The sequence below is a fragment of the Harpia harpyja genome, chromosome 3 (assembly GCF_026419915.1).
Source record: "Harpia harpyja isolate bHarHar1 chromosome 3, bHarHar1 primary haplotype, whole genome shotgun sequence".
In the NCBI taxonomy this organism is placed as follows: Eukaryota; Metazoa; Chordata; class Aves; order Accipitriformes; family Accipitridae; genus Harpia; species Harpia harpyja.
This window is the reverse complement of record NC_068942.1, coordinates 6884460-6910041: the sequence shown is the minus strand read 5'-3', so window position 1 is coordinate 6910041 and position 25582 is coordinate 6884460. Positions and strand designations below refer to the sequence as shown.

The 25582-nt window shown below is 37.9% G+C and overlaps 1 protein-coding gene across 2 annotated transcripts in view; it reads left to right on the top strand.

Moving 5' to 3' along the window:
- Positions 1-25582, top strand: part of REV3L (REV3 like, DNA directed polymerase zeta catalytic subunit) — a 127254-nt gene that overhangs the window by 60974 nt on the left and 40698 nt on the right. The window contains exons 6-13 of one of the 2 annotated variants that reach the window (XM_052781272.1): positions 8901-8995; positions 9560-9664; positions 10625-10709; positions 10795-10943; positions 11239-11367; positions 14003-14240; positions 18157-18296; positions 21268-25477. In XM_052781272.1, coding sequence (XP_052637232.1) covers positions 8901-8995; positions 9560-9664; positions 10625-10709; positions 10795-10943; positions 11239-11367; positions 14003-14240; positions 18157-18296; positions 21268-25477 — 5151 coding nt within the window. Of the gene's footprint in view, positions 1-8900; positions 8996-9559; positions 9665-10624; positions 10710-10794; positions 10944-11238; positions 11368-13080; positions 13237-14002; positions 14241-18156; positions 18297-21267; positions 25478-25582 lie in introns of those variants that run through there. The other variant, XM_052781273.1, reaches the window with a different exon arrangement.

Sequence of the window (25582 nt, the reverse complement as noted above, 5' to 3'; positions counted from 1 at the left end):
ATTTATGGGAGGCATCATCTTAAAACAGTGTTCTTGTAATCAAATCCATACTGCAGTTTGTCTCACTTTCAGGTCACCTTCCTACTTTATTTCCTTTAAAATTCTGAAAATTTGCATCTAGGTTGGTTTAATGGACCTGTAATTGTCGTGATCAACCTTGCTGAGGGTAAATCTGACCCAGATAGTATATGAGATATCTATCCAAGGAAACCCTTTTAACTATTCCCTAAAATGATTGAGACTCAGATTTTTTTCCTTGCTGTTTTTATTCTTGCTGACTACAGCATGACTTGATATCTGTAAAGCTGCCCTTCTTCCTTTATTTTTGTCTTTCCTTAACATTTGGTTTCTGTGTATAGCTATATCAAGACCTATATTGATTTCTAGTTTCATGTGCAATAATACCCACACAGTCCCCTCACTTCATTATCCAGTCTTCTTGAGTTCAAGTTCAGAAGTTTACCTGTTTTGTGAACTGTTTAGCAAAAAATTTTTAGTTACTGTATTTCACCATCTGACTTCTATTTCCAGCAGCCTTTGGAGTTTCTCCTCTATGTCAGTACTGAACTTCTAAGTCTTTGTTTGTCCTTTATATCAGATATGAAGAGCTTGTAAATCTTTCCCTACCTTTCACCTGTACACTTGTTAGTTGTTCTTTCAAGAAAAAGCAAAAGAGGAAAAGACAGTCAAATGTTGTTTGAGACTGCAAAATATCTAGGGCTGCCTTGTATTCTTAGTGATTGGGATGTCTTTTTAGACTCATTATCCTTGGTTTTGTGTACATTGAGAATAAATTTTGGAGGTAGTCCAACGTGTATCTGCCAAGTCCTTGCTGCAAGTGGCAGTTGACAAGTTCTCTGGTTTAACCAAGCAGTGCCAGTGATTTGCCATTTCTTGACTTTGGAGTAGAGTATATCAAGTGGTTGAAATCTGATGCTGGATGCCTGGTAGGTAATATGCAAAATGTTACGTACTAACTTTTGAATAATATTAGCAGCATTTTGCATGAGTAAATGCCGGTGGTGGTTCCTTATTTCAAAAAACATTTGAGAACTATGCCAAAGTTTTTTGGTGACTGAACTCACTCTTCAGTACTAGATAACACCTTGCTACTCTGCCACTTCTCCAGAACAGTATTTAACCCATCCATGTCCTGCCTTGCTCCTGGCAAATCTCTGAATTACTAACTTGCAATTATAATTAGTGTACTGTATTAAGCCAGGGACAGTTCTTCTAATCTAATTCTAGAGCGATTCTGTTATGAAGTAGACAAACGTCCAAAGCCACTAGTGCCCAGGAATCCCTGATATTGTAAGGCTTTTAGGTACAATACTTGCCAGTGTTATCGGACTGGAACCTACAAAGCCCACCTTAAAATAGGCAGTAGTCACCTGAGCCTGGAAGTGCAATCCAACAGCTTTGACAAGAGGAGTTCTTCACACGAGACACATTTACGTTATCCCTCAGGCAGCTGATAATAAATGATGAAACACTTCTATGAGTTCCAGTGAGAGAACTTTCTGGTAAACATCAGGCTTGGAGTAATCTGCCGGTCAAGTCTATGACTTGGACATGATGTGTTAAAAGCAGAATGATTGGTAGAATGCTTTTGAGAAACACTTTCTTTTTTAACTCCTAGATTTGCTGTTGAACGCTAGTTTATATGGAAATAGAGAGATCGGACAAATAGCACTATTGCACAGTCTAGCAGTTACATAATGTACAGATTTGTACTAGGTTTGTGGCTGTCATAATTGCTTTTACTGCTTGTCAGGATGTACATGTTTTTGTTTAGCTATTTGATTCTTAATAAAATGTGCGCATTATTCAAGTCGCTGGAACATCCTGCAACAAAGACATGTTTTCTTCCATGAACAGAATATGGAAAACGATTATGTCAAAGTTTAGAGTCCTTATCAATGTAGTTGAGTGCCACCTTTCAGATTCTCTGTGGGCTTAATTTTTTATCTACTACCCTCAGTTTAACATTATAAATACCTGAGATGTGGTCATCACAGAACTTGTTTCCATAGGTTGTCATTAGTGTTTTTGAATTAAGATACTGACCTTGATGTCCATTCTTCAAGGTTTTTTGAGGGTTTTGATCTAGCTAACTGTATGTAGTGGGAACTTTTTAAATTGCGTCTCCACTATTGCTTTAATTCATTGCCTCAGCATCTGAGGAATCAAACCTTGGTACTTTCTCTGAGCACAGGTTTCATCCTACATTGTTATCACTATTGCTGCTGCTGCTGTTATGATGATGGTGCCAGTAGATAGTACCAACAAAGTTTTACTTTCTTCAGAAATAAGGACTGTTCTTTCTGTCTGTTCTGAAAATATTTTATTTGAAGCTTTTTCTGCAAAGGTATGCTGAATTTTTATGGCAGTTTTTCAGCATGGTGTGCAGGTATAAAAGGTAATTTTAAATTAATTGGTTTGAGTATCTCAAGTAGCCTAGCCATGGCATCTCAGTGTTGTGCAACCCTGATTTATCTTGCTTCTTCAGAGAGTAAACTTTAGTTCTCTTGCAGCTGCATTGCTTCCATTCCTATGCCACCTCACTTAACCCTGCCTTTCATATATCTGTATTACAAGTTATACCTTGTGAACTATTCTGTCTGCATTCTCTTTTACAAAATGAAACCTAGATGCTATGAAAAGCTTTGGCTGGGACTTGCTAACTCGTCTTTTCTAACCTTGTTCTAATACAGATATTCTCAAGTCATGGTATTGACATTACATAAAATTACCTTTTTCTTTCAAAACTGATGCATGTGATGTGAGGCAGGTTGTTAGTCCATTGTATAGGGCAATCTGTGTCAAACAGGCCACTTCTGAGTATCTTCCAAGGCTTAACAACTGCTAATGACCTGAGGTAGTTCATATTTGCAACTAACTATAGCTAGAAGACCGGACATGTTCTGGCTTCTTCATGCTGTCTTCTCACCTGCTAACTGCAGCACTGTAGCTGCTCAGAAATGTGGCTTGATCTGGGAGAGTGGGAGATAGTGTTGCTTCATGTATTTTCCTGATGTGTTGTGCATGTCTTAGGTAAGCAAAACCAGCAAACCTAACAGCTTACCAAGCTATTGGCAGTACTCAGATGAAATAGTTCTCAAAGCAGCACGTAATCATGTTAAATAACTGTACTTCAGGACAGTTTGTACTCCTCCCTCTCCCCCTGACATTTTGTTTTAATCAGAGTAAATTAAAATGTTAGAAGGGCCAGTTAAAGCTGCTCTGCTTTCATATGCCCTTTGAGGTTTTTCCTAAAGTGGGAACAAATGGCTCCGTGCCCTTTGTGGCTTACCTAGATGTTGCAGAAGCTTGTAGTGCTACTGCCCTCGCTTCTGCTAGTGCAAGTGTCTAGCTACTCACCTTGACAAGGATGTAAATGCCAAGTTAATGACCTGGTTGTATTGAGAAGACATTTTTCAGGTCTTATGAAAATCTTACTGTACATGTCAGTTGTCTCTACTGGCCTCCACATCAGTCTTTGGATCGTGCAGTTTTGACTGCCAGCCCTGCCTTAATCCTGAAAATGTTAATGAGAATTATGGTGATAAATCCTAAATTGTTTCAAAAAAGGGCTCTTGTTAGCTCAGTGTTTTTAATTTGAATAGTATGCCATGTTAATTGGAATACTGTCGTTTTTGACAGAAAGACTGCTTACATCTGTTTGATTTAGAGCTTGGGCAAAATGAGCTTTTCTGCTTCTAATTGCCCAAATCGTTTGAATCTTGCTGAGTTACAGACAAAGGACATGCTTCAAATTAATACTATTATGGAAAAAGACTTAAGTTACATGACAACTACCAGTTTGTTTTGAATTCAGAAATGTTGACTTTAGTGTTATTTATATAGGATAAATCCATATTAGAATCCCTTATAAATAAGAAATCTGATTATTTGGAAAGCTCTTGGCCAATTCTGTCTGTGGTATTGATCAGTTCTCAAGACAGATCACTGGCCACACTCTTGATGGGGATGTGGAAAACCAAAATGTGTTTGTTTTTTTACAAAATGTCCTAACTAGTTAAAGGGAAAAGAATGGAAAGCTGTCTTTTTGTCGGAGGAAAGGCAAATGTTTCAGTTTAATGGTTTTAGTCATCAAACAAACTCTTCAGAAATAGGTTACTAACACTAAAAATGTATCTTGTCTTAAACTTTTCAAGAATTTTCTTTTTTTCTCTCTTCCAGTCCCCCCCCCTTTTTTTTAATTGTATTCTTTTTAAAGGGGAAATCAGTGAAAGTAGAAAGCTCAAGAGTTTTGCTGTTGTATCTACCAAACAAGTCAAGGGCAGATCTTGACCAGATTTCTGGTCATTTACATGTGCCATTTAGCAAAGGAAAGTATTAAAATCAGAAACTCTTCTGATATAAATGACCATTGTGTATTGTGGTACCTTTTCATTTGTTCCCAGAAACACTTGGCTTTCATGAAGGGAGCAGACAAAATTTTTGTGGTCTCCTCCCTCATTCTTGTTTCCCAGTGATCTTACAGTTCTTTCTTATTATGTGATCAAAATGCAAGTCTCAGCTTGCCTGCAGTTCCTGTCGCCCGCCGTGCAGGCAGGCTCTGTTTGAATGCTTTGATGAACACGTGCACCTAAAGTGAGTGACATGAAAAGTATGCATTTTGATCATATTATGGACTTGTTTCTCAGCTGATGGCATGACTGGGAAGGGAGGGAAGTAATGACAATGAATTGTCCTTTAAGTGTGCATTACGGCATGGGCAGTCTACTTCTGCTAAAAGGCTGAGCTGCTCTGGTTTAGGAGTTCTATGATCTGCTCTCTTAATTCTCACAATAACTCCAAAACAGTACTGCTGACTTGAGGATTAGTAATCATATATTAATGCACAGCATCTTACAGTTGTTAATGAATTCTACATAAGTGCTTCACAACTTCTGCCAGACTACTTTCGGATGTTTAGAATAAAGAAATATCCTGCTCTGCCTTCTTTTGCTGTGACCGAGTGAAACATACATTTACATACAGAGTGAAAAATACATTTACTGAATTAATGCAGCCACAAAATGTGACATCACAAATTTTAAAAGTATGGCTGCCAAGAAATTACTCTGGAAACTTTGTTTTCTCTGCTTTTAAACTATATGCTTTCAAAATGTTAAGTGTCAGGCAGTTTCTAAAATTGATTTTCAGGATGCCTATTCCTTTTTTCTTATCCCTCACTCCATTAAAAATCCAATTGCTGAGATTTCTGTTTTGTTTCTCAGTTTCATATTATGTATAACACAGGATTTTACTTTCCAATAAAAATTCCACTATTATAATGTGATACAGGAGGAGAGCAGAGATGATTCTTGAAAGCTGAGTCTGCTGTAGAGAGGTTGGGGTTATCACAGTAAACCCTATCAGCCTTTCATAGGAGAATATTTCTTTCTTACCCCAGAATCAAGTTACGCATCAGCTGAGCAATTGAACTAGTAATACAAATTGAACTTTGTATTACTGTGATATATAGAAAGAGTCAATGACCAAATAACTAGATCTCCTTTCAGTCCTCTCTGTCTTTTCCCTTGTAAGTGCAGGTAAATAGATATTCTAGGACTGGTTTAATTTCTGCTCACGCTTCTAACACTGTTTATTTCCATCTTGTCCAGTTCTTTGCCTAAACAGTTAAGCTAACAAGCTGTAAGTTTACTGGGGTTTTCTATCTCCACTGGAGATTTAAAAAAAAAAAAAAAAAAAAAAAAAAGTGCATTTTTCCAGAACTTCATTCTTTTATGGTAAAAATAATTTTCTGATTTCCTTGTAAGGTTTTGGTGTTCTCTCTAACAATGCAGGAAGCTATTTCTGCATTATGCAAAATGCAGTTGGTATTTTAATTGACTGACATTATTTCTTCATAGGTGGACAAATAGATACAGGCGTAATGAAATAGTTATAGCCTAACAATGTCGGTTTTCTCTGTGCATGATACTGCCACTTAACAGTCTTACGAAGCAAAGTATTTGTTTGCCAGTGCCTTTCTTAATCTTTATGAAGTTGATGCACTATTGTGGACCTAATAATTCTTGCTTTTGTAATCACGAATGAATGGGTTTGGTATCTTAAACTAAGTCATATGGTACATTGATACACTTCAGAACTCCATTCTACTGACAGAACTGGGCAGCAGTCAATAAAAACTCACATTGTGATATCCCTTCAGATAAGTAGCCCTCTTAATTTGTTGTGTTGTGTGTCCCTGTCCCCACACCCTTTCTTGTTTTGAACATACCTCAGCCTTTGCCCTTTGGGCACTAGGACCTCAGTTTGTGGAGGAAAGGGTTGTTCTTTTGGGGGAAGCAAGGAAAGCTGAGGGCCAGGAGGAAGTGAGACAGGAGAAATGTTGCACCTGTTTAGAAGTACTCCTTTGTTCTGTACTTCACTTACAGTGTGGACTCTTCACGTGGGCTAAGTATGTCAGGAGTTCTGGTGTGATGGTAAAGCAGTAGACCACTGAAGCTGCCATGAAAGCAGCCCTTTAAGTTTGGGTTCGGGCTGTTTAAACCAATTTAATTGCTGCAGTGCATTTGAGAGAACCTCTTGGTCTTCTGCTGCTTCAAAGTCAGGAAAAATATTTTGGCGCTTTCTTGCAGGAGGCATCCTAGCAGTTTTAGTTAGCTCTCTATTGAGCAAATCTACATGCTTTGCCCCTAGATGACCCTCTTAAGGAAGAGCATGTGTCTGAACTAGCTTCAGTCCTAACTTCATGTAGTTTATAGTTTGCTGATGGTCTGTACCATAGGCCTCTGCAAAAGGAGTTTAGAAGTAAATATTTTTCTTTTCTAGAATACTACAGATTGGGAATGTGATGAAGGGGTCAGTTTGGGGTTTTTTCTTGGCATGGTATCTTATCTCTTGATAGTGAATATGGTACCCTGAAGCCTTTTAGAAACTCAAAATATTTTTGTGGTTGAGTTCTCTGACGTTTTCTGAGAAGTCATTAGATTTTTGCTCTTACATAGAACAGTTTGGGTTGGAAGGGACCTTTAAAGGTCATCTAGTCCAACTCCCCCTGCAATGAGCAGGGACATCTTCAACTAGATCAGGTTGCTCAGAGCCCCATCCAACCTGATCTTGAGTGTTTCCAGGGATGGGGCATCTACCACCTCTCTGGGCAACCTGTTCCAGTGTTTCACCACCCTCGTAAAAAAATTTCTTCGTTATATCTAGTCTAAATCTATCCTCTTTTAGTTTAAAACCATTACACCTTGTCCTATCGCTTCAGGCCCTACTAAAATGTTTGTCCCCATCTTTCTTATAAGCCTCCTTCAAGTATTGAAAGGCTGCAATAAGGTCTCCCCAGAGCCATCTCTTCAGGCAGAACAACCCCAGCTCTCTCAGCCTTTCCTCATAGGAGAGGTGTTCTATCCCTCTGGTAATTTTGTGGCCCTCCTCTGGACCCACTCCAACACGTCCATATCTTTCCTGTGCTGAGGACCCCAGAGGTGAACACAGTACTGCAGGTGGGTTCTCACCAGAGTGGAGCAGAGGGGCAGAATCACCCCCCTCGACCTGCTGGTCACACTTGTTTTGATGCAGCCCAGGGTACAGTTGGCAGTCTGGGCTGTGAGCTCTGTGGCTCATGTCTAGCTTTTCATCCACCAGTACCCCCAAGTCCTTCTCTGCAGGGCTGCTCTCAATCCCTTCATCCCCCAGCCTGTATGGGTACCAGGGGTTGCCCTGACCCAGGTGCAGGACCTTGCATGTCAACTGCAACAGTCAGCTTGGTGTCGTCCGCAACATAAGTGAAGCAGTTTAATTTTACATTTCTTTCAGATTTCATTTTTCTAGATAGTTAAATACTTAATTTTCAAAGAAGATGTCAGGGATATCCAGCTTTTAATTACATTAGCTACTACCTCCTTGCACTATAGTGACTTCTATTCAAAGCTTATAGAGAGCATTGAAAATATTAATGAATTATATTCCATGCTGAGATTTTTGAAGCTGTGTGTATGTCAGGGAATGTAGGAATACAAGTAGATGTTGTAAGTCACCAGTTAATTAACCTAGACAAACGGTCCTGAAGAATAGCATTGTTTTAACCATGGGGAGCTTTGGGGAGGGTTTCTGTGTTTCCCTAAAAATTTTCAAAGGTAAACAGGCTTCCACATAAACCTGGGAGAAGGTTTCTTTTTCCTAGCTTCCTCCATGGACTCCTTAAAATTAGTTCACTGACAGCAACAGGTGGAAGGCCACTGACCTTAGCAGATCTGAAAGGCATGGCAGGAAGATGATCATATCATTATACAATAAGCTTGAATCTGTTTGTAGTATTTTAAGTCTTTACCAAGCCAATTATCCTTAGTTCTGCTCATGTTTGGGGTGCTAATACTCTGTTTATATTCACCAGGCTACCCCTAAGCCCCCTAAATAAATAAAAAAATCTGAAAAATAAAACATTTTTTGCTTCATTTCCCTTAGTTGGAAATGTGAAACTGTTTTGCATTGCTCTGAACTGTGAATGAGAGAGAAAAATTCTTGCCACTATGTTTTCTGGGTGCAAGATCATGCAAATGCAGGTGGTTCTATTGGCTGAGAGTTCTGTAGAACATTTCATCTTGTATTTGAGGAGAACATTATTGTAATTGCTGTAGTATTTAGAGTTGTTTACCACTTCTTTCTCTCCTCCCCACGAAAGAAAAAGCTAATCCGTCTAAGTTGAAGGTACAAATTTCTCATCTAATTAGACTTGAATATGACCATTAATTTAAGGACTTGCAGGTGAGGATGAGAACTGGTAATTCTGTATTCAGGTACTCGCCTTCATTCCCCCTGAAATATTTTAGATGTTAGTCCAGTTAGAAAACAGTGATGATGCATGTTTCAAAATCAACATATTGATAAAATTAACCTCTGTGGTATTTATGTTGTCACAGCTCTTTAATGTTGAAAGGTGTTGAGCCACAAAGTACCTGTGAATTGGAGGTGGATGCAGTAGCTGCTGACATTTTAAATCAACTGGATATTGAAGGTGAAGTGTTAATAACTTTTCCATATGTAAAATGTTTTATGACAGGAACTATATTGTCATCTTTTTTTAAGGCTCAGCTTAGTTAAGCCACAATTCAGATTTCAGTGTTAGTGAACTGTCGATCTACAAATTTATAAAGTTAAAAAAAAAAAAAAAATTGAATGAACTCTGAAAGAAAACAGGTTATAAGAATAGCCTGTTGGCAGAGCAATAGAAAGATACCTTCTGTTACGCATTAACAAAAATATCAGACCTATAAGGAGAATAAGTGAAATATCAACATGAAGTATGCATGTGTATGTACATACATACACACACATACTTGGTGGGAAGACCAGCAAAAGCCAAAGTTATAGATAACAAATAGGAGATCTAGAAAATAAATGAAGTTACACCTTAACTTCTACATAACACTGAATCCTAGAGTAAGGCCAGAATTGCAATTAAAAAAATAACAGGTTAGAATGACAAAAGAGATGAAGAAGAGTGTCAGAATCTAATTTGAGGGGAAGAATGCTTCGTCACATTGACGGACTTCCCTTCATGTATTATTGTGTATTTCAGCCCAGATTGGCAGGAACCCTGGTTTGCAAGCTATATGGGAAGACGAAAAGCAGCGACGGAGACAGAAATGTGAATCTTCTCAGATTAAGCCACCTGAGTCACAAGGTAAAAAAAAATAAAATTGTGTAGCTGTTTATTGAAAACTTTGAATGAGAAGCAAGCAGGAGATAGAATTTAAATCAGTGTATCAAGTTTGAGGGCTTTTTAGATGTACTGTTTTTTCAGTTCCAAGCTTACTGATTGCCCAGTATGTGTATTCTAATTTTAAAAGCAAGATATATAACCCTGCCTGAAAACTTCATGATTCAGCTAGCTGCAAAGCATTCTAGGCAGAATGAGTGATAATGACAGTTAAGATTGCATGCTTTATGATGGAAAACATTTAAATGTTTAAATACTGGCAAAATTAAATCTCTTATCCTGAAGCTTTCCATGGTAGTTCATGCACAAGGGCAGTTCCTTTGAATTTCTGTGGAATTAGAGCTAAGGTGATATTAGACAAACATTCTAAAAGGGTGGACAAATCCCTGTATTTCTATGTAAAATTCATTGCACAGGGAAGACCATGCTCTGCAAATTAATTGCATAATGAACAGAGCTATTCTCTGCAGAACCTAGGCCATGTTTTGTTTAAAATATGAATGATATTTGGCAAGTAAGCCAGAGGATTGCAAGAAGAAAAGAGGCAGGTTCCTGGCTAAGGCAGACTGCTTTCTGACTGTGTTTTTTTCCTGTGTTTCTGTGTAATATTATTGAGGCTGCATAAACCAGACTTTTCAAAATTGTTCACTGATTGTTCTTTTCCTGCATGTTCACGTTGGTGTAATTGAAACATGATTTGTAAAGGCTCTTGATACTCACAGTTGCAAATGAGATCAATGGGAGTATGTGTAGTATTTTAAAGTGTTTAAATATACTTGAAAAATCAGCCCGCAAATTTGGCATTTAAAATTAGTGGACACTTCAACTTTGAGCCGTTTCCTAATAGAATTAGTAATTTTAGCTGCTCTCTGTGTTGAGAGGTCAAAGTAAAACTGAATAACAAATATTTTTCAAATTTTAAAGACCGTGGATTTATGCCAGCAACAGAGAGTGAAAAATTTTTTCAGAAGAGACTTAAAGAAATCCTCAAGCAAAATGACTTCTCTGTGTAAGTGTTTAGCCATTTGCCATAAAGTATAGTATTCCATGCAAACCTTAAATATGCGTTTAAAAATTGGTTTTCAATTAACTAGAACGTTGTCAGGATCAGTGGACTACAGTAATGGATCAGAGGAGTTCTCTGCTCAGCTAACACTACATTCTGAGGTACTTTCTCCTGAAGCCTTTCAGTGTACGCCAGCTAATATGGTAGAAGTGCATAAAGATAAAAAGATGAACAAAGGTGAGTATTTTTAATAGCATAATTGTTTAGGCATAAATCTATGACATGCTTTGGCTCTTTATACTATTAGCGGAAGTAAGCCGAGGAAGATCTGATTGTCAGTTATGAAAAAATGAAGAGTAGTTTTGCTTTTATTTTCATCATTGTTAGAGTAAGCCTTCTAAAATTGCGATACCAAATAATGGAAACATACTTGAATAGTAAAATCCATTTTAAAGTGGCTTGCTTTCATAATGTATTGATGTCTGTGACTCTTTGAAGTTTTATCCTTTCTCTTTTTGTTTTTCTTCTAAAGAATCCAGTAGGATGCATACTGTTAAAGAAGAGGAAGCACTTATTAATGAAGAAGCAATTTTAAACATTGTGGAGAATAGTCAGAGCTTTCAGCCTTTGTCTCAAAGACTGAGTCAGACTACAGTTTTTAGTGAGTATAACTGGAATGTCTTTTCTTCCAGGTTATTTTATTGTTCCACAGTCTTTGTTGTGTTCATTTACATTACCAGTCACAAAAGAAAGATAGTTTACCTTAGGGAGTTTGTCAAGCAGATTGAGACTTCACACACACCCCCCCTACCACCACTGCCACCAAAAAAACACCTTATATTTTCTTAAAATGTCACCAGGACAGTGTATTTGTAGAGGCTACTATGCTTTACTGGTTCACTAAGCCTGTCCTCTTGCCACATCAGCTCAATGCAATCTCTTATGGGTATTGCTCTTCCTTATGCTGCTAGGGTTATAGGACTAAAACTATCAGAATAAAGAGGATTTTGATATATATCCATGATATTCTTGCAGTTACTGCATCTTTCATATAGTTATGGTAGGGAGCATGCTCATTGGCTATCTTTAGAAGCTCAGCTGTCTGGAGATACTGGGGGATAGTAGGCTGATAATGAGAGGCAAATTGCAGCAGAGCATTTCCCAAAATTTATGGATACAAAAGAATGGTTGAAGGCAAAGAAACAAGAAGTAAAACATTAAAGAGGGGGAGAAAAACCATGACAGCAAACAAATGTGAATGGCATGAGGGGGAAACAACAATAACACAACAAAGGAGCTTGTATGAAAAGCTACTTCAGGTAGAAATAGTTCAAATACTCTAGAGGAGATGAAAAGCACATAGTTTATGCTATCTCATATATATACATTCTTATGTAAACATGAGGTATAATGTTAATATGCACTAAAGTTGATACTACAAGGTGTGGAGGTCGGGGGGGAATATCTAAAACCCACAGCCTCCAGTGCTTTTGATACATATGGTGTGAATATGTGCATGGGCAACAAGAAACAATATGGGCAACAATATATGTCTATGCATAATACAATATACAACAATATAGTCTTTTCTTGCAAAGAAGGGAGGAGTGGATGGAGTGAGATTAAAAGTATTTTTTTGGTGCTGTTTTATTTTTCAGAAAGTAGGCAAGATTTTGGTTATGGAAGTTTTATAGGCAAGGATTTAGATTTATCAAGAGAATTAAGTAAAGAAGTTATGTGGGAGCTGGCAAACATGAACATTGATTTATCTTTTTTTTTGGAGTGAGAAGGTTGTACTGAGAGGATGAGAAGTGGCTAAAATAATATATAGGGTACGTCTTATGACTATGCATTTGAATTGCTTAACCAAATAGGAGTATTGAAATGGTCTGTTTTTTCCAGTCGCTAGGGAATCAAATGGGGACTTTGACTTTTTCTCCCCCCCCCCATCCCCCCTCTCCTCCCTGTCTCCCCTGTCCCCTCTTCTTTTCTTATCATGGGGCTACTAATTGCTGGTGTCTTGTGTGGCCATGAGTAACATGCTGCATCTTTGGGTCTCTTATGCTCTTTCATAGCATGGACTAGTCTTTACTGTGCCTTTGTACAGTCCTGGCATCACAGGGGCTGTGAAGCGCACTACTTCTACTGCTGCTGTGAAGTACACAACAAGGTTTATATTAATGGGAAGTAAAGGATGGAGTTTAATCATGGACCTCACAAAGGGCAAAAGACCCAAGAACAGAAAATACAACTGAAAGTGGGTTAATTCAGAACTCTGGCAAAGGGGATGGTTTCCATTCTGAATGGTTGCATGGTGTCTTGTGAAGCCTTTGTAAAGTGTAGAAAATGCCTTCCTCACCAATGTTGAGACCTATTTTATATGATTCTCAGGATCATTGTAAATCATATGATATTTCCTGAGGAAGGAAAGTAGAGATTGTAGTTCTTCAGCCAGAGGAGGAGGAGAGAGAAGTAACAAAGATGCCTGGTAGACTGGAGATCATAAATTGGTTATGAGGTCAGATGAAAGGTAAGCAGGAGGAGAGTGAGAAAAAATTGTGACTTGGAAGGATGTTTAAGAAATAAAAATAAAGAATGAGAAGGCAAGTGCATGAGTTAGTTTAAGCTCGGGTCAAATAAAGGAAAATAAAAAATAAAATTTAAGGGAGGAGTGAAAGCAGGTAAATTTTCAGTGTTTAGAGGAGCCCAGGAAGAGAACATGTTATAGTGAAAAGAAGAGGGAGATGAAGTTAAGCATTATAGTAAAGGACAGAAGGAAAGAAGTAGTTGGTCAAAATCAGCATCACTTTTCATGAGATGCAGTGATTGAAAGTCTTCCAAGTGATACAGAGAGAAGTGCCCAACAAAGTTAATGCAGCCATTGAAATGGTGAGAGCAAGAGAAGGCAGTGATGCTTCAGAAGCTGGCACTCATGCTGAAATAAAAGGGGAGAGTGAGGCTTTACTGAATGTGAGGAGGTAATAGGAGGGTGGAGAGAGAGAACTGCTTCCACTAAATCTACTACAATCAGAAGAGGAGGGCAGAAATAAAAAAAGAAGGTTGTCAAGATTCTAGATAAAGACCTAGAAAAGATAACAAATCATAAAATAAGATATGAAAAGAGCTTTGTTTCTGTAGCCTGCCTTGCTTTAGACAGTAATGAACTAGTAGATTTTAAAATGTTGAGGGGTTTTTTGGTTTTGTTTCTTTGGTTTTGTTTTTTACTGGTAGATTATAACTAGTCATTTACAAGTAAAACAAAATACAGATTCTACTTGTATGGGCTTTTTCTGCAGTGGACAGTAGTGCTGATGAGGCCATGATTGATCTGTTGGCTGGATTGGAAAATGATGGATATCAGATGGGACATCACAAAACACTCTCTCACCACCGTTCTCTCGGAAGCTGTCGAAATTCTCAGAACAGTGATGATGAAGAAAATGAGCCACAGTGTGAGAAAGAAGAAATGGAACTTAGCTTGTTAATGTCCCAAAGGTGGGACAGTAGCACTGAAGAGCCTGGGCCAAAAAGAAGGTATGTATGTGATTTTCTTTTCTTAATATGTTCTTTTCTGCCAGATCGTTCCTCCCTCCCACCCTGTTTTCAAGTGTGCTATGAGCCCAGTGAGCTGTAGAGAGGTCTCTGTTGACAACATTGGAAAAATCTATGCAGATCTTCAGATAGAATGCAGTTGTTCAGATGATGCTGTGAATTATCAGTTTTACACTGAAATAAAGATTAAATGTTTAGGTTTGGCTAGACCTAAGCTTCTAGTTTGCTATTTGAGGAAAAATTAAGTTTTTTGTCCTGCAAGTCCAAATATAAAAAACTTTAGTTCTTATCTCATTTTAGAGGTCACACCTTGGATGTAGTACAAATGTTAAAGTGTATCTTGTGAATCTCATGTGCCTGTAACTTTTACTGAAGTGAATATTTAAGAAGTATTCTTGTAAAGACTGACCCAGAAGCCTGAGAAAAACACCCATTTGTTTCCATGCTCAAAGCTTAAATCAAAACATGAATGTTGCTCACTCTGCTGGACTGCTAAAGGTCAGCAGCTTGAATATTTTTAAGGCCAAGATTCTTGGAACACCTTCTCAGGTTGTAATGACCTTTTGTACAGTCTGCACTGACAGGTGTTGAAAGAAGCTATATCCAGTTTCTCTTCACCCCAGCTTTGGGCAGACCTGCTGGTATTTATAATTCTATTTGAAAGATGAGAGACTTCACAGTCATAATATTTCGATATTTGGGGTTTTTACATCAGAAATCATAATTATACTATGATTCAGAGAGCAAGAGAGGCATGGAAATATTTAATCTTTTCTTTCCTGAAGACATACAGAAAAGTTGTAACAATATCAGATCATTAGTTTCCTAGTTCTAGAGATAATTAATCTCTAAACCTACTTTTCCTATCTGACCTTTGATTTTCTTTGGGTTTTTTTCCCCTCACAGTAGTCTGAAAAATTGGGATTTCCATCTAAAACACTTAACGTTAATCTTCACTTTAGTGGTAGTTTGTGTGTAAAACCAGCCTGTATCTTGCAGAATTTATTAGCTCAGGCTCAGGTCTGTATGGGCATGATTGTACAACTTCCGGAGTCAAGTAGGATCCTGAAGCAATTAACTGCTTTTATGCAGTAAAGAATCCTATTTAAAAACGCATCAGACTTGATGAGCTGGCTCATGAATAACTTGCTCATACATGCCTACATCTTAATCCCAGACAGAAAGCACTAGGAAGAATGTACATACCAGGTGCCTCCACGGGGAGTCAGCTCATGTTCAGAGGGAATTACAAGCTTTGTTTCAGTGTGATCTATGTAGAATTTGGACTGACTTCAGAAGAGAGCGTGGACATGGGTATCTCTGCCCGCTGCGTGATTCTGCTCATGCATAAAGAGCCAGTTTGAGTCTGACGACGGATCCAACCTTATTCTGCTGAAGTTCATTCTATCTGTACTGCTTCCTAATGCATCCTACCCTATTCATACTATCACTTTCTCTTATATTTGGTGTTCACCAATCTTCCATTGTCTCAAAAAATACGTTGAGATAATGAGGAGTAACAGCATCCTACTGAGTGAATTAAATGGCTTGGGTTTGATTTGTGCTTAACTGGAGAAAAAAGCACATCAATACAAATTTTCCTGGAATCTAAACTGATGGGCTTGAATGCAGAGAGATATAAGTTATTATCTGCAGAAGTTGTCTCCAGCCTGACTGGGTTTTCTGAAGTTGACAAGGATCTGCTTCATGCGCAGGATTATAGCATAATTCACTTTGGAAGAAGCATCTAAATGCTATGTAGTCCAGTGCCCTGGTCAAAGCAGCTTTGGTTAGATCAGTTGCTCAGGGCCTTGTCTGGTCAAGGTTTGAGTATCTCCAGAGACTGCATAGCCTATATGGGCAACATGTTCCAGTGTTCGAACACCCTCGTAATGAAGAATGTTTTCCTTGTACGTAACATTCCCTGAGGCAGTCCTGTGCCCATTGCCCTTTTCATATCACCGCACACTTCTGAATCTGGTTTCATCTTCTCTCTACCCGCTCATTGGATACTTGACAAGTGCAGCAAGATCTTATCTTGGTTTTTTTCTCAAGGATTAATAAATCCTGTTCCCTTAGCCTGTCCCGATACATCATGTGCTCCAGCCCCTAGTCACCCTGGTGCTCCTCAGCTGGATTTGCTCCAGTTTGTCAGTGTCTGTCTTGTAGTGGCATGCCCAAAACTGAGCACAATACTCTAGATGCAGCCTCAAAACTACTGAAATTGGCTACAGTCTGGCAGTCACAGCCCAAGATGCAACTGGCGTTCTTTGCTACAAAGGCACACTGCACGCTCTCAGATTAAACTAGTTGTCCACCAGGGCTTTTGTATCCTTTTCTGCAAAGCCACTTCCTAGCCAGCTCTCTCCCTGTCTGTAGCGGTGCATGGGGTTATTTCATCCCATTTGTGGGACATTGGATTTGTCTTCTTTGAAGTCAATGAGGTTCCTGTCAGCTCATTCCCCAGCCTATTGAGATCTCTCAGAATAGCAGCCCTACTCTCCAGAGTATTGATTGCTCTCCCCAGTTTTGGTATTCATTTGCATATAGAGCTGAATGTCTTTGAACTGTACTTTTCCATGTTTTGGAAACATAGAAGAGAGAGAACTAAGCTCACTTAGGTCATGGCCACTGTGTACCTAGCTGTGCTTGTTAGGTCTCTCTTCCAGGTCATGCTGCTTCCAGACTTGAGTAGTCTGGAAATTATATAGCCATATTTGAGCCTATTGTTCCTGAACTAATAAACATGGCTAGATCTAAGTTGGCTCAGTGCTGAGCACATTCAGATGTCTGTGGTGTTATGATACATGTAATTCATGCTGTGGTCAAACTTCACAGATAAGAGTTCTTCAAAAGTTGACTGCGTTTAGGTTATTGTGGAATTCCTTCCTGTAACTTCAAAACCTTTGTATTTATACCTTTTAAGGTACTACACAATAATGTTTTGATATATCAAGCTACTAGGATAGATTATTATTATCTTAAAAACAAAAACAAACAAACCAAAACAAACGAAAAAACCCCACCAAACCTCAGTTCCTTAATATTTATCTGGATTTCTCTCTTGTAGCCACAGAATAGCTTATGTCTATGAACAATTATGTCCATCTTGCACTTTATTTTAAAGAAGAAATCAAATTCCTAAGTGCTTCTAGAGTTCTAATGTACTGGAGGGTTTGGGGCTTAGGTTTTTCTATATATTTTTTTCTTTTTTTTTTTCCCCCATATAAAGCCATGCCACCTTAAAAACATGAAAAATTCATAGCAGCTTTTCTTTGTAGATTTATTACTTTTTTTTTCCCCAGCAGATTTGTGACTGTAAAAGTGGCGGCGTAAAAGAGTTAACTTGCTAATACTTCAGCCACTTTTACTAACAGCAATATCAGAAAGTTCAAGGAGGGATGGAAACAAACGTTGTTTTGGTGGTTGTGCTTTAGTTAAGCCTGCTGAGAGAGAACTGTTATAATACAGTAAAGACTCCTTAAAAAAAAAAAAAACCAGATGTTTACAAGAGCTAAACTAAAATAATTTTGCGTAGTTGGTTTAGTCTTCAAATTTCAAGCACTTTGAAGCAATGAAATTAAATTTCAGTAAAATTGAAATAAAATTAAGCATCTAAATGCCTTCTCTCTAACTTCTTAAGCTAGTGAATCACGCTGGTTTTGTCTGTAGTTTTTAAATGGTTGGCTACCACTGTTGCCTTTTAAAATGGTAACATTGAATAATATTTTGAGTTTCTCGATGAGAAATGTAATAATTTTGTTTGTTTGTTTCCCTTTACTCCCCCAAATTATACAACCATATAGCACGACACCCGTTTGATTTTGAGGTTCCCTGTGGCTGTTTGTATTTTCTAAGAGAATTATTGTGCATTAATTAGTTCCTTCATTTTCTCTAGGTCAGCTGGCAAAAGTATGCATCGAAGTTCAACAGAAGAGGATTCATCTTCAGAGGAAGAAATGGAGTGGAGTGGTAACAATATGCTCCTAACTAATCTCTCTATACCTCAGTTAGATGGGACTGCAGATGAAAATGGTGGTAAGTAAATAGAAAAACAGCTTTGGAAGTTGAATTATTACCTGGGTCATAGTTCGTTTTCAGATCAATTTGCTACTTCTCAAAAGTGCTAACCATTTTCAATTCTTGTTTCAATTGGAAGGAAATGCTCTCAACTGATTGCAAAAACAGGCTCTTAACATTGTCCTTGTAAGCCAACAATATTTTAATCTCAGTGCCCTCTACGAATTACCAGAATCTGCTTTTCCTATTGTATTAAAGATCCAAAAAAGGGCATTGTTTAGTTAGTTTTATGGAAAAGATAGTTGCCTTCTTGCAAGGGGTATTTTTCTGTTGTTATGTTGTGCAAATATGGTGTTAAAATTAATGATTCTGTAGGATCATTTATCTTTATAGGATTTCATTGTAAATAGTAAATGTATTGTTGTGTAAATTTAGATGGTTCTTTGCTTTGCAAGTATTTGCCATGCATGCTAAAATATAGTGAGCCTTTGTATGAGCCTATGTTTGGTTCAGCAGATTGCGTGTTCACATCTTGGGATTGCATGAGTTAAAACTATGTAGTGGCAAAGCTGATGCAGAAGAAACTGCCTTTCAAAATCTATAAAAAATTAAATTAATCTGTAGAGCTATCTCTTGCCATCTCTTTATAACCTGCTGTCTTTTATCAAATAACCTTAGTTAATAAAATGCATGCTTTGAGGTTAGGCAAACATATAAATATTATTATTTGTTTCATTAAATAATTACATATTTTCACACTTATAAAATTCTGTTGAGCAAAACAATGTAAAGTGTATGGATCTTGTGGGGGAAAAATACGTATCTGTATCCAGGGTTTTCTCACTATTAGGTTCACTTTTCTTCTTGGTCTAATCAACAGTAGTTATTCTTCTTTGTTCAGAAATGTTGTATTAGTCATACTTCATTGCCTTTAAAATTTGAAATTTGTGGTTAACATCACTTTGTACATAAGCTTCTTTCTTAATCCATAGTACAAACTGGTTAATGTAAAATCTTATTTGTGCTCATGCATGTACCTCACTTCCTATTACTGCATTTGCTCTTCAGGGCAGGAATGTAATCCTTTGCAAAATTTCTGTATTAGTTTGTGTCTCTTGAAGCTAATTGACAAAAATAACAAACATCATACATTAGTATATAAAATACATACGTCTCAGATATATCTGTTAGCAATTCTTTATTAGAGAAAGTGAGCTATGTGATCTTGTTACATAGACAACCACAGCTATTCTTTTGTGCTCACTGTTTAAAGCATACTTTGCTTTTTCCTTTGCTTTTATAGGTATAATGGTAGGGTTAATACGTGACTTGATGTACTACTAATATGATTTGGGTTTGCAAAATATACAATTGTAATTTCCTTATTTGCAGTACTTTGTAATTTAATGAAAAAGGGATGCTTCTGGCTAATGAGACTATATCTTAAATCATTGTTTAAGTTTTAGAATATTTTAAGTATATGAAGTATCACATGCAGAAGAATAATGTCAGTTTAGAATGAGTTTATTACTGTGAACTTTTACATCAACTTCTCATAATAGGAGATACAGTAAATTCAAAACAAATCTCAGTCCAGTTCCTCTAAATTAGAAAATGCTTATCCACCCATGAATCTGTGTCCATAACATCTGACTGACTGACAAATATTTTTGCAATTTTTGTATCTGAATAGTCGGGTATCTTCCAAGTGTTCTTTGACACTTCACTAAACTCCCATTTTCTTGTTTTTCAGTTAATCTTCCTCATTCTTTGTGTGGACTCCTACCCTCAAAGAATCATAGGTAGCATCTCCCAGCTGTGTTTCACAGCTCAGGGACTCTGTGTATGCATTAGAAAATGTTACTAGAAACAGACTGAGAATTCCTTTTATTTTTCTCACCCGGCAACAAATAAGTTGCGAAGCTGAAGGCAGCATGAATCTAAGATAATCCCCAAATTGGTTGAGACTTACAGTAAAGGCCCCAAGGATCCCCCATCTAGTACAACAGTGTGCAGCGTGTGCTTCCAGGTCATACAGCATATTTCATAACACCTATCTCCCTTCAACATTTCACCTAAAGATGTGGACACATGAACAAATTGCTGTGTGCCAGGAGCTCTGTGGTAACTGCCTCTTTGCAGAGGAATAAACTTAAATTACTTGGTGTTCATTGCGGTTATGAGCAAACAGTTGCTGCAAACCAGTCCTTCATTTGCTACTTATCACCTGCCTGTCCATGCTTATCCTGCAGTAAATGTGGTGAAAGTATCAGCAAAAGAGAGAGAAATCGTCCAGGTATCATGTGATGAGTCTGCACAGGACAGTTACCACAGCACATGCTGGTCACAGATCTGTGTGAGAATGTTAATGCGTGGATATGAATTCATGTTCTAACTAAATGGTGCGAGCTCCTTGCATAAACACCTGAATGGGTGGTGGATTGCTCTGCTATATAAAAGTGCAGCAAACTACCTATGCTTAGTGCACAGGACAGTTAATACAAAGCCCTTACCATGTTGTAAGATAGTATTTTAGCTTTCTGTGCAATGATTTTTCTAAATGGGGAAAGTCATGTAAATAAGTTCTTTGTTTTTCAGAGCCAATGAGTATGCATACTTCTCAGGGACAAAGCAGGATACAAACTTTTCTAGAAGTCAATGTTTGTATTTAGTTATCTGAAGGTGATTTTAGAAGCCTTCCTTCAGAAAACCAGCGTGGAATCTTTGGCAATTGCATGCAAGCCTACCATTTAGGAGTAACTGACAGAACAGCTGAGACACAAATGTACTGATGATGCGATTTTGATAAAGCAACTTGTGCTCAGGGTCTGTAGTTGTCATTATCATAAATGCAGTGTGATTTAGAAGAGTTTTGTTTCTTCTTTGGATGGGAGGGCTTTCAGGAAAATGTCATTAAAATGATTAATGTCTTAGGTTGTTTTTTTTTTTACAGGAAAACTAGAGTAAAATTGCTTGTCTTCCATTTCAGACAATCCTTTGAATAATGAAAGTTCTCGAACTCACTCCTCCGTCATTGCAACAAGCAAAATGTCTGTAAAGACCTCAATCTTTCACAAAGATGCTGCTACACTAGAACCCCCATCTTCTGCTAAAATTACTTTTCAGTGTAAACACACAAGTGCCCTTTCTAACCATGTTTTGAATAATGAAGATTTAGTAGAAGACCTCTCACAACCAAACACAGAAACAAGACCTGAACTTTCAGTCCATTCTCTTACAAAAGAAAGCACTTACTCAGCAAAGTACCCAACTCCATTCAGCAACAGTACCCATGCAGAAAACTCTCACAAAGAGAGTAACAAGAAAGATACTCTCCCAGTTCCTTCATGTGAAAATAATATTTTTGAGTATGAAGATGATATTTCATCAGTGAGCAGACAGATACCTAGTAGGAAGTATACTAGCATCAGAAAGGCTGAAAAGGATGTCTCTTTTATGCATGTGGGCCGCCACATTGGTGACAGCATGTTGAATAAAAACTTATTTAACTTTTCCGATTTGAGCCACTCTAGCCACTCCAAAGGTAAAATGTCCTCTGAAGTAAATGAAAAATCCAGCACTGCAAGTATAAATAGTTTTTTTCCAGCAGCAGTTACAGAAAATTGTGAATTGGTGTCTTGTTCAGGAGGCAGTCGAACTGTGGTACATTCACTTGAAAATGACACTGATGAAGGTGGCCTTAATAAGCTTAAAATTAGGTATGAAGAATTTCAGGAGCATAAGGCAGAAAAGCCAAGCCTCAGTCAACAAGCAGCACATTATATGTTCTTTCCTAGTGTTGTTCTTTCTAATTGTCTCAGTCGACCACAGAAGTTAGCTCCTGTGACATATAAATTACAGCAAGGCAACAAACAGTCCAGGTTGAAGCTGAATAAAAAGAAACATAGTTTTATCAATCATCAGGAGCCTGCAAGTGTAAATGATGTTGCATCAGTGAAGGAAAGCTGCTATACACAAGGTAATGCTTGTAGTAACATTCCTGATAAGGATAGTGCTTTACCTAGTGACTTAGTTCAAGTTCCTCTTGAGGCTTTTGAAAACAAAATGCCTACAAGTACTGCTAATTATACTGACTGCCAGTTTGCAGATGGATCTCTTGAAACTGAGCAGTCATTTGGATTATGTGGGAATAAATATACACTCCGAACGAAACGGAAGGTAAATTATGAGACTGAAGACAGTGAATCAAGCTTTGTCGCACACAACTCAAAAATTAATCTACCTCAACCGATGGAAAGTGTTGAAAGTTTGGATGGGTCTCAGAAGTCTCGAAAGCGTAGAAAACTTTCTAAAAAATTGCCACCTGTTATTATTAAATATATTATCATCAATAGATTTAGAGGGAGAAAAAATATGCTTGTTAAACTAGGGAAAGTAGATTCTAGTGAGGAAAGAGTAGTACTCACAGAGGAAAAGATGAACTTATATAAAAAGCTTGCACCTTTAAAGGACTTTTGGCCAAAAGTTCCTGACTCTCCTGCAACCAAATATCCTATTTATCCACTAACACCAAAGAAAAGTCACAAAAGGAAAGCAAAACATAAGTCAACCAAGAAAAAAGCTGGAAAACCACAAAAAACAGGTAGTAAAAACATTAAAAGAACTTTATCTTTCAGAAAAAGGACTCATACAATTCTTTCTCCTCCTTCGCCATCCTACAATGCTGAAGCTGAAGACTGTGACTATAACTATAGTGATGTTATGTCTAAGTTAGGTTTTCTTTCTGAGAGAAGCACAAGCCCAGTAAACACCTCTCCACCTCGCTGCTGGTCTCCCACTGATCCAAAAGCAGAAGAAATTTTGACCAACCTGGACAGAGAAGCTTTATTTAGTAGGGGGCCCAATATGTACAACAGCAAGACTGTTAATTCTAGTGTAGGAAAAAATAGTCGAGCAAAAACTCAGGTTAAGAAATGTAAAAAGAAATTTGCTAGCCCCACTGTATCTACCAAGAAAAAGAAAAAGATTAATCAGGCTGATAAAACAGGAGATGATGGAAAGAAGAAACCTAGAACAAAACAAAGACAAAAAACAGCTGAAAAAGTGTCCTCAAGAAAGCGTGTTGTATTTAAAGATGAAAAAGGAAATACTCGCTCTACTGCAGAAGTAAAGTTTGTGCTGAAACGTCAAGATCTGCCTGAGATTTCATACAACTCTGTCAACTCGCAGGCACTTCATAACCGGAAAGACAGTCCTCTTCCTGGCTATTCAGCAGGATATCTACCATCAGCACAGATCCCTTCAGCAGCTGATGCACAAGGTAATTCATCAGGCTGTTTTCATTCATTGATGGAAATTGATAAGCCTGTAGATGCACAGTGTTTACCTGCTCCACGAGAAGACCCTCATTCATCTTTTGTATCTACTCCTGTGGCATCTGGAAGGGAAGTACCAAAAGTGAGCTCTCAAAGGCCCAGGACTCAAAGTGCTATATTTAGAATAAAGGATTCTGCTCTCATTCAAAACATATTTGATCCATCTAATCACTCAACTCAGGTAACACAAAATGCGCGCATCTCTAAAGATAAGACTTCTGCAAAAGTAGAAGAGATAAAAAATTTGCAAAACAGATACTTACCACCAGCTGGGAAATTAAATGAAGCTCGTGAATGTTTGGACACAGCAAAGATGGATCAGTTACATGCCACTAACTATTTGCATTGTAAAGACAATATTCAACAGCAGATTTTTTGTTTACCAGAGGCATCCAAGCATTCTGATCCTTGTTCTTCTATTCTTAAGTCATCGGAGGAAAGCCCTGGGCCACTTCAGTTGCCTAAGAACTGTTTTGTAACATCTTTGAAGAGTCCAGTGAAACAGTTAAATTGGGATCAAAATCAGAGAGGATTTATTTTGGATATGTCACATTTTAAACCTGAAACAGTAAAACAAAGGTCTCTGTCAGAAACAACCGTGCAACCAAAACCCATCTCCCAGTATAAAAACAGGACTATAGTGGCCCCATCAGCGTTCAGTGAAGGGCAGTCTGGCCTAGCTGTTTTGAAAGAGCTGCTCCAGAAGAGACAGCAGAAAGCTCAGAATGCAAATGTTACACAGGAACCATTACCAGCTAAAACACAACTGAGCAGGAGTATACCATGCCCTCTTGAACAGAATAAAGCAATCAAAAGGTCACGATCAATCACATCACCAAGAAAATCTCGTGCTCCCAGGAATACAAAACCTAAAGAAAAACCACCAAAACTTTCAAAAATGGAGTCTTTAAGCCAGCAGATCACTAGTCGCATTGATCACTCTGTATCTGATGACAGCCCCATTTTTTTTTCAGACCCTGGTTTTGAAAGCTGCTACTCGCTTGAAGACAGCTTGTCTCCAGACCACAATTACAACTTTGATATTAATACTATAGGGCAAACTGGATTTTGCAGTTTTTATTCTGCAAGCCAGTTTGTCCCAGCAGATCAAAATTTACCCCAGAAATTCTTGAGTGATGCAGTTCAAGATCTTGGTTCTGGTCAGACAACAGAAAATGACTTTCTGTGTCATAATGACCAAAAATCAGAGGAAGAAAAGCAGCATTCTTCAAACACAAGTAAATGGATACGGTCTGGTTCCCTGAGCCCCGAGCTTTTTGAGAAAACCTCACTGGATAATAATGAGAACCACTGCCATAGCCAATGGAGGAAAAATGTTCATCCTTCAACTTCTAGATCTAGTTCTATTGATACCTCTTGTACACAAGAGACTGAGGTCTGTTTAAATGAAAAATTCAAATTGAATAGAAATACAGTAAATAAAGAGAGATTTCTTAACCTTCCTCAGCCAACCAGCTCAGACTGGATTCAAAGCCACATTAGAAAAGAAACCACTTTTGAACCCTGTCAACCACTTGATTCAGTTAATACCTCTTTTACATCCATATTGTCTTCTCCTGATGGTGAGCTTATAGATGCAGCTTCTGAGGATTTAGAATTATATGTTTCGAGAAACAATGAGGCATTAACTCCAACTCCAGATAGTTCACCAAGATCAACCAGTTCCCCCTCACAATCAAAGAATGGAAGTTTTACACCTCGTACTGCTCACATTCTTAAGCCTCTCATGTCACCACCCAGTCGTGAAGAAATCATGGCAACTTTGCTGGATCATGATCTTGCAGAAACAATTTATCAGGAACCATTTTGCAGCAATCCTTCAGATGCTCCAGAAAAGCCAAGGTACTATGTTAAATGCATTTCGGTCTACATATGCCTGTGATTATATTAAATTTAATTTATTCCTGTAAACAATTTTATGCTGTTATGTGGCACAGATGCATGAAA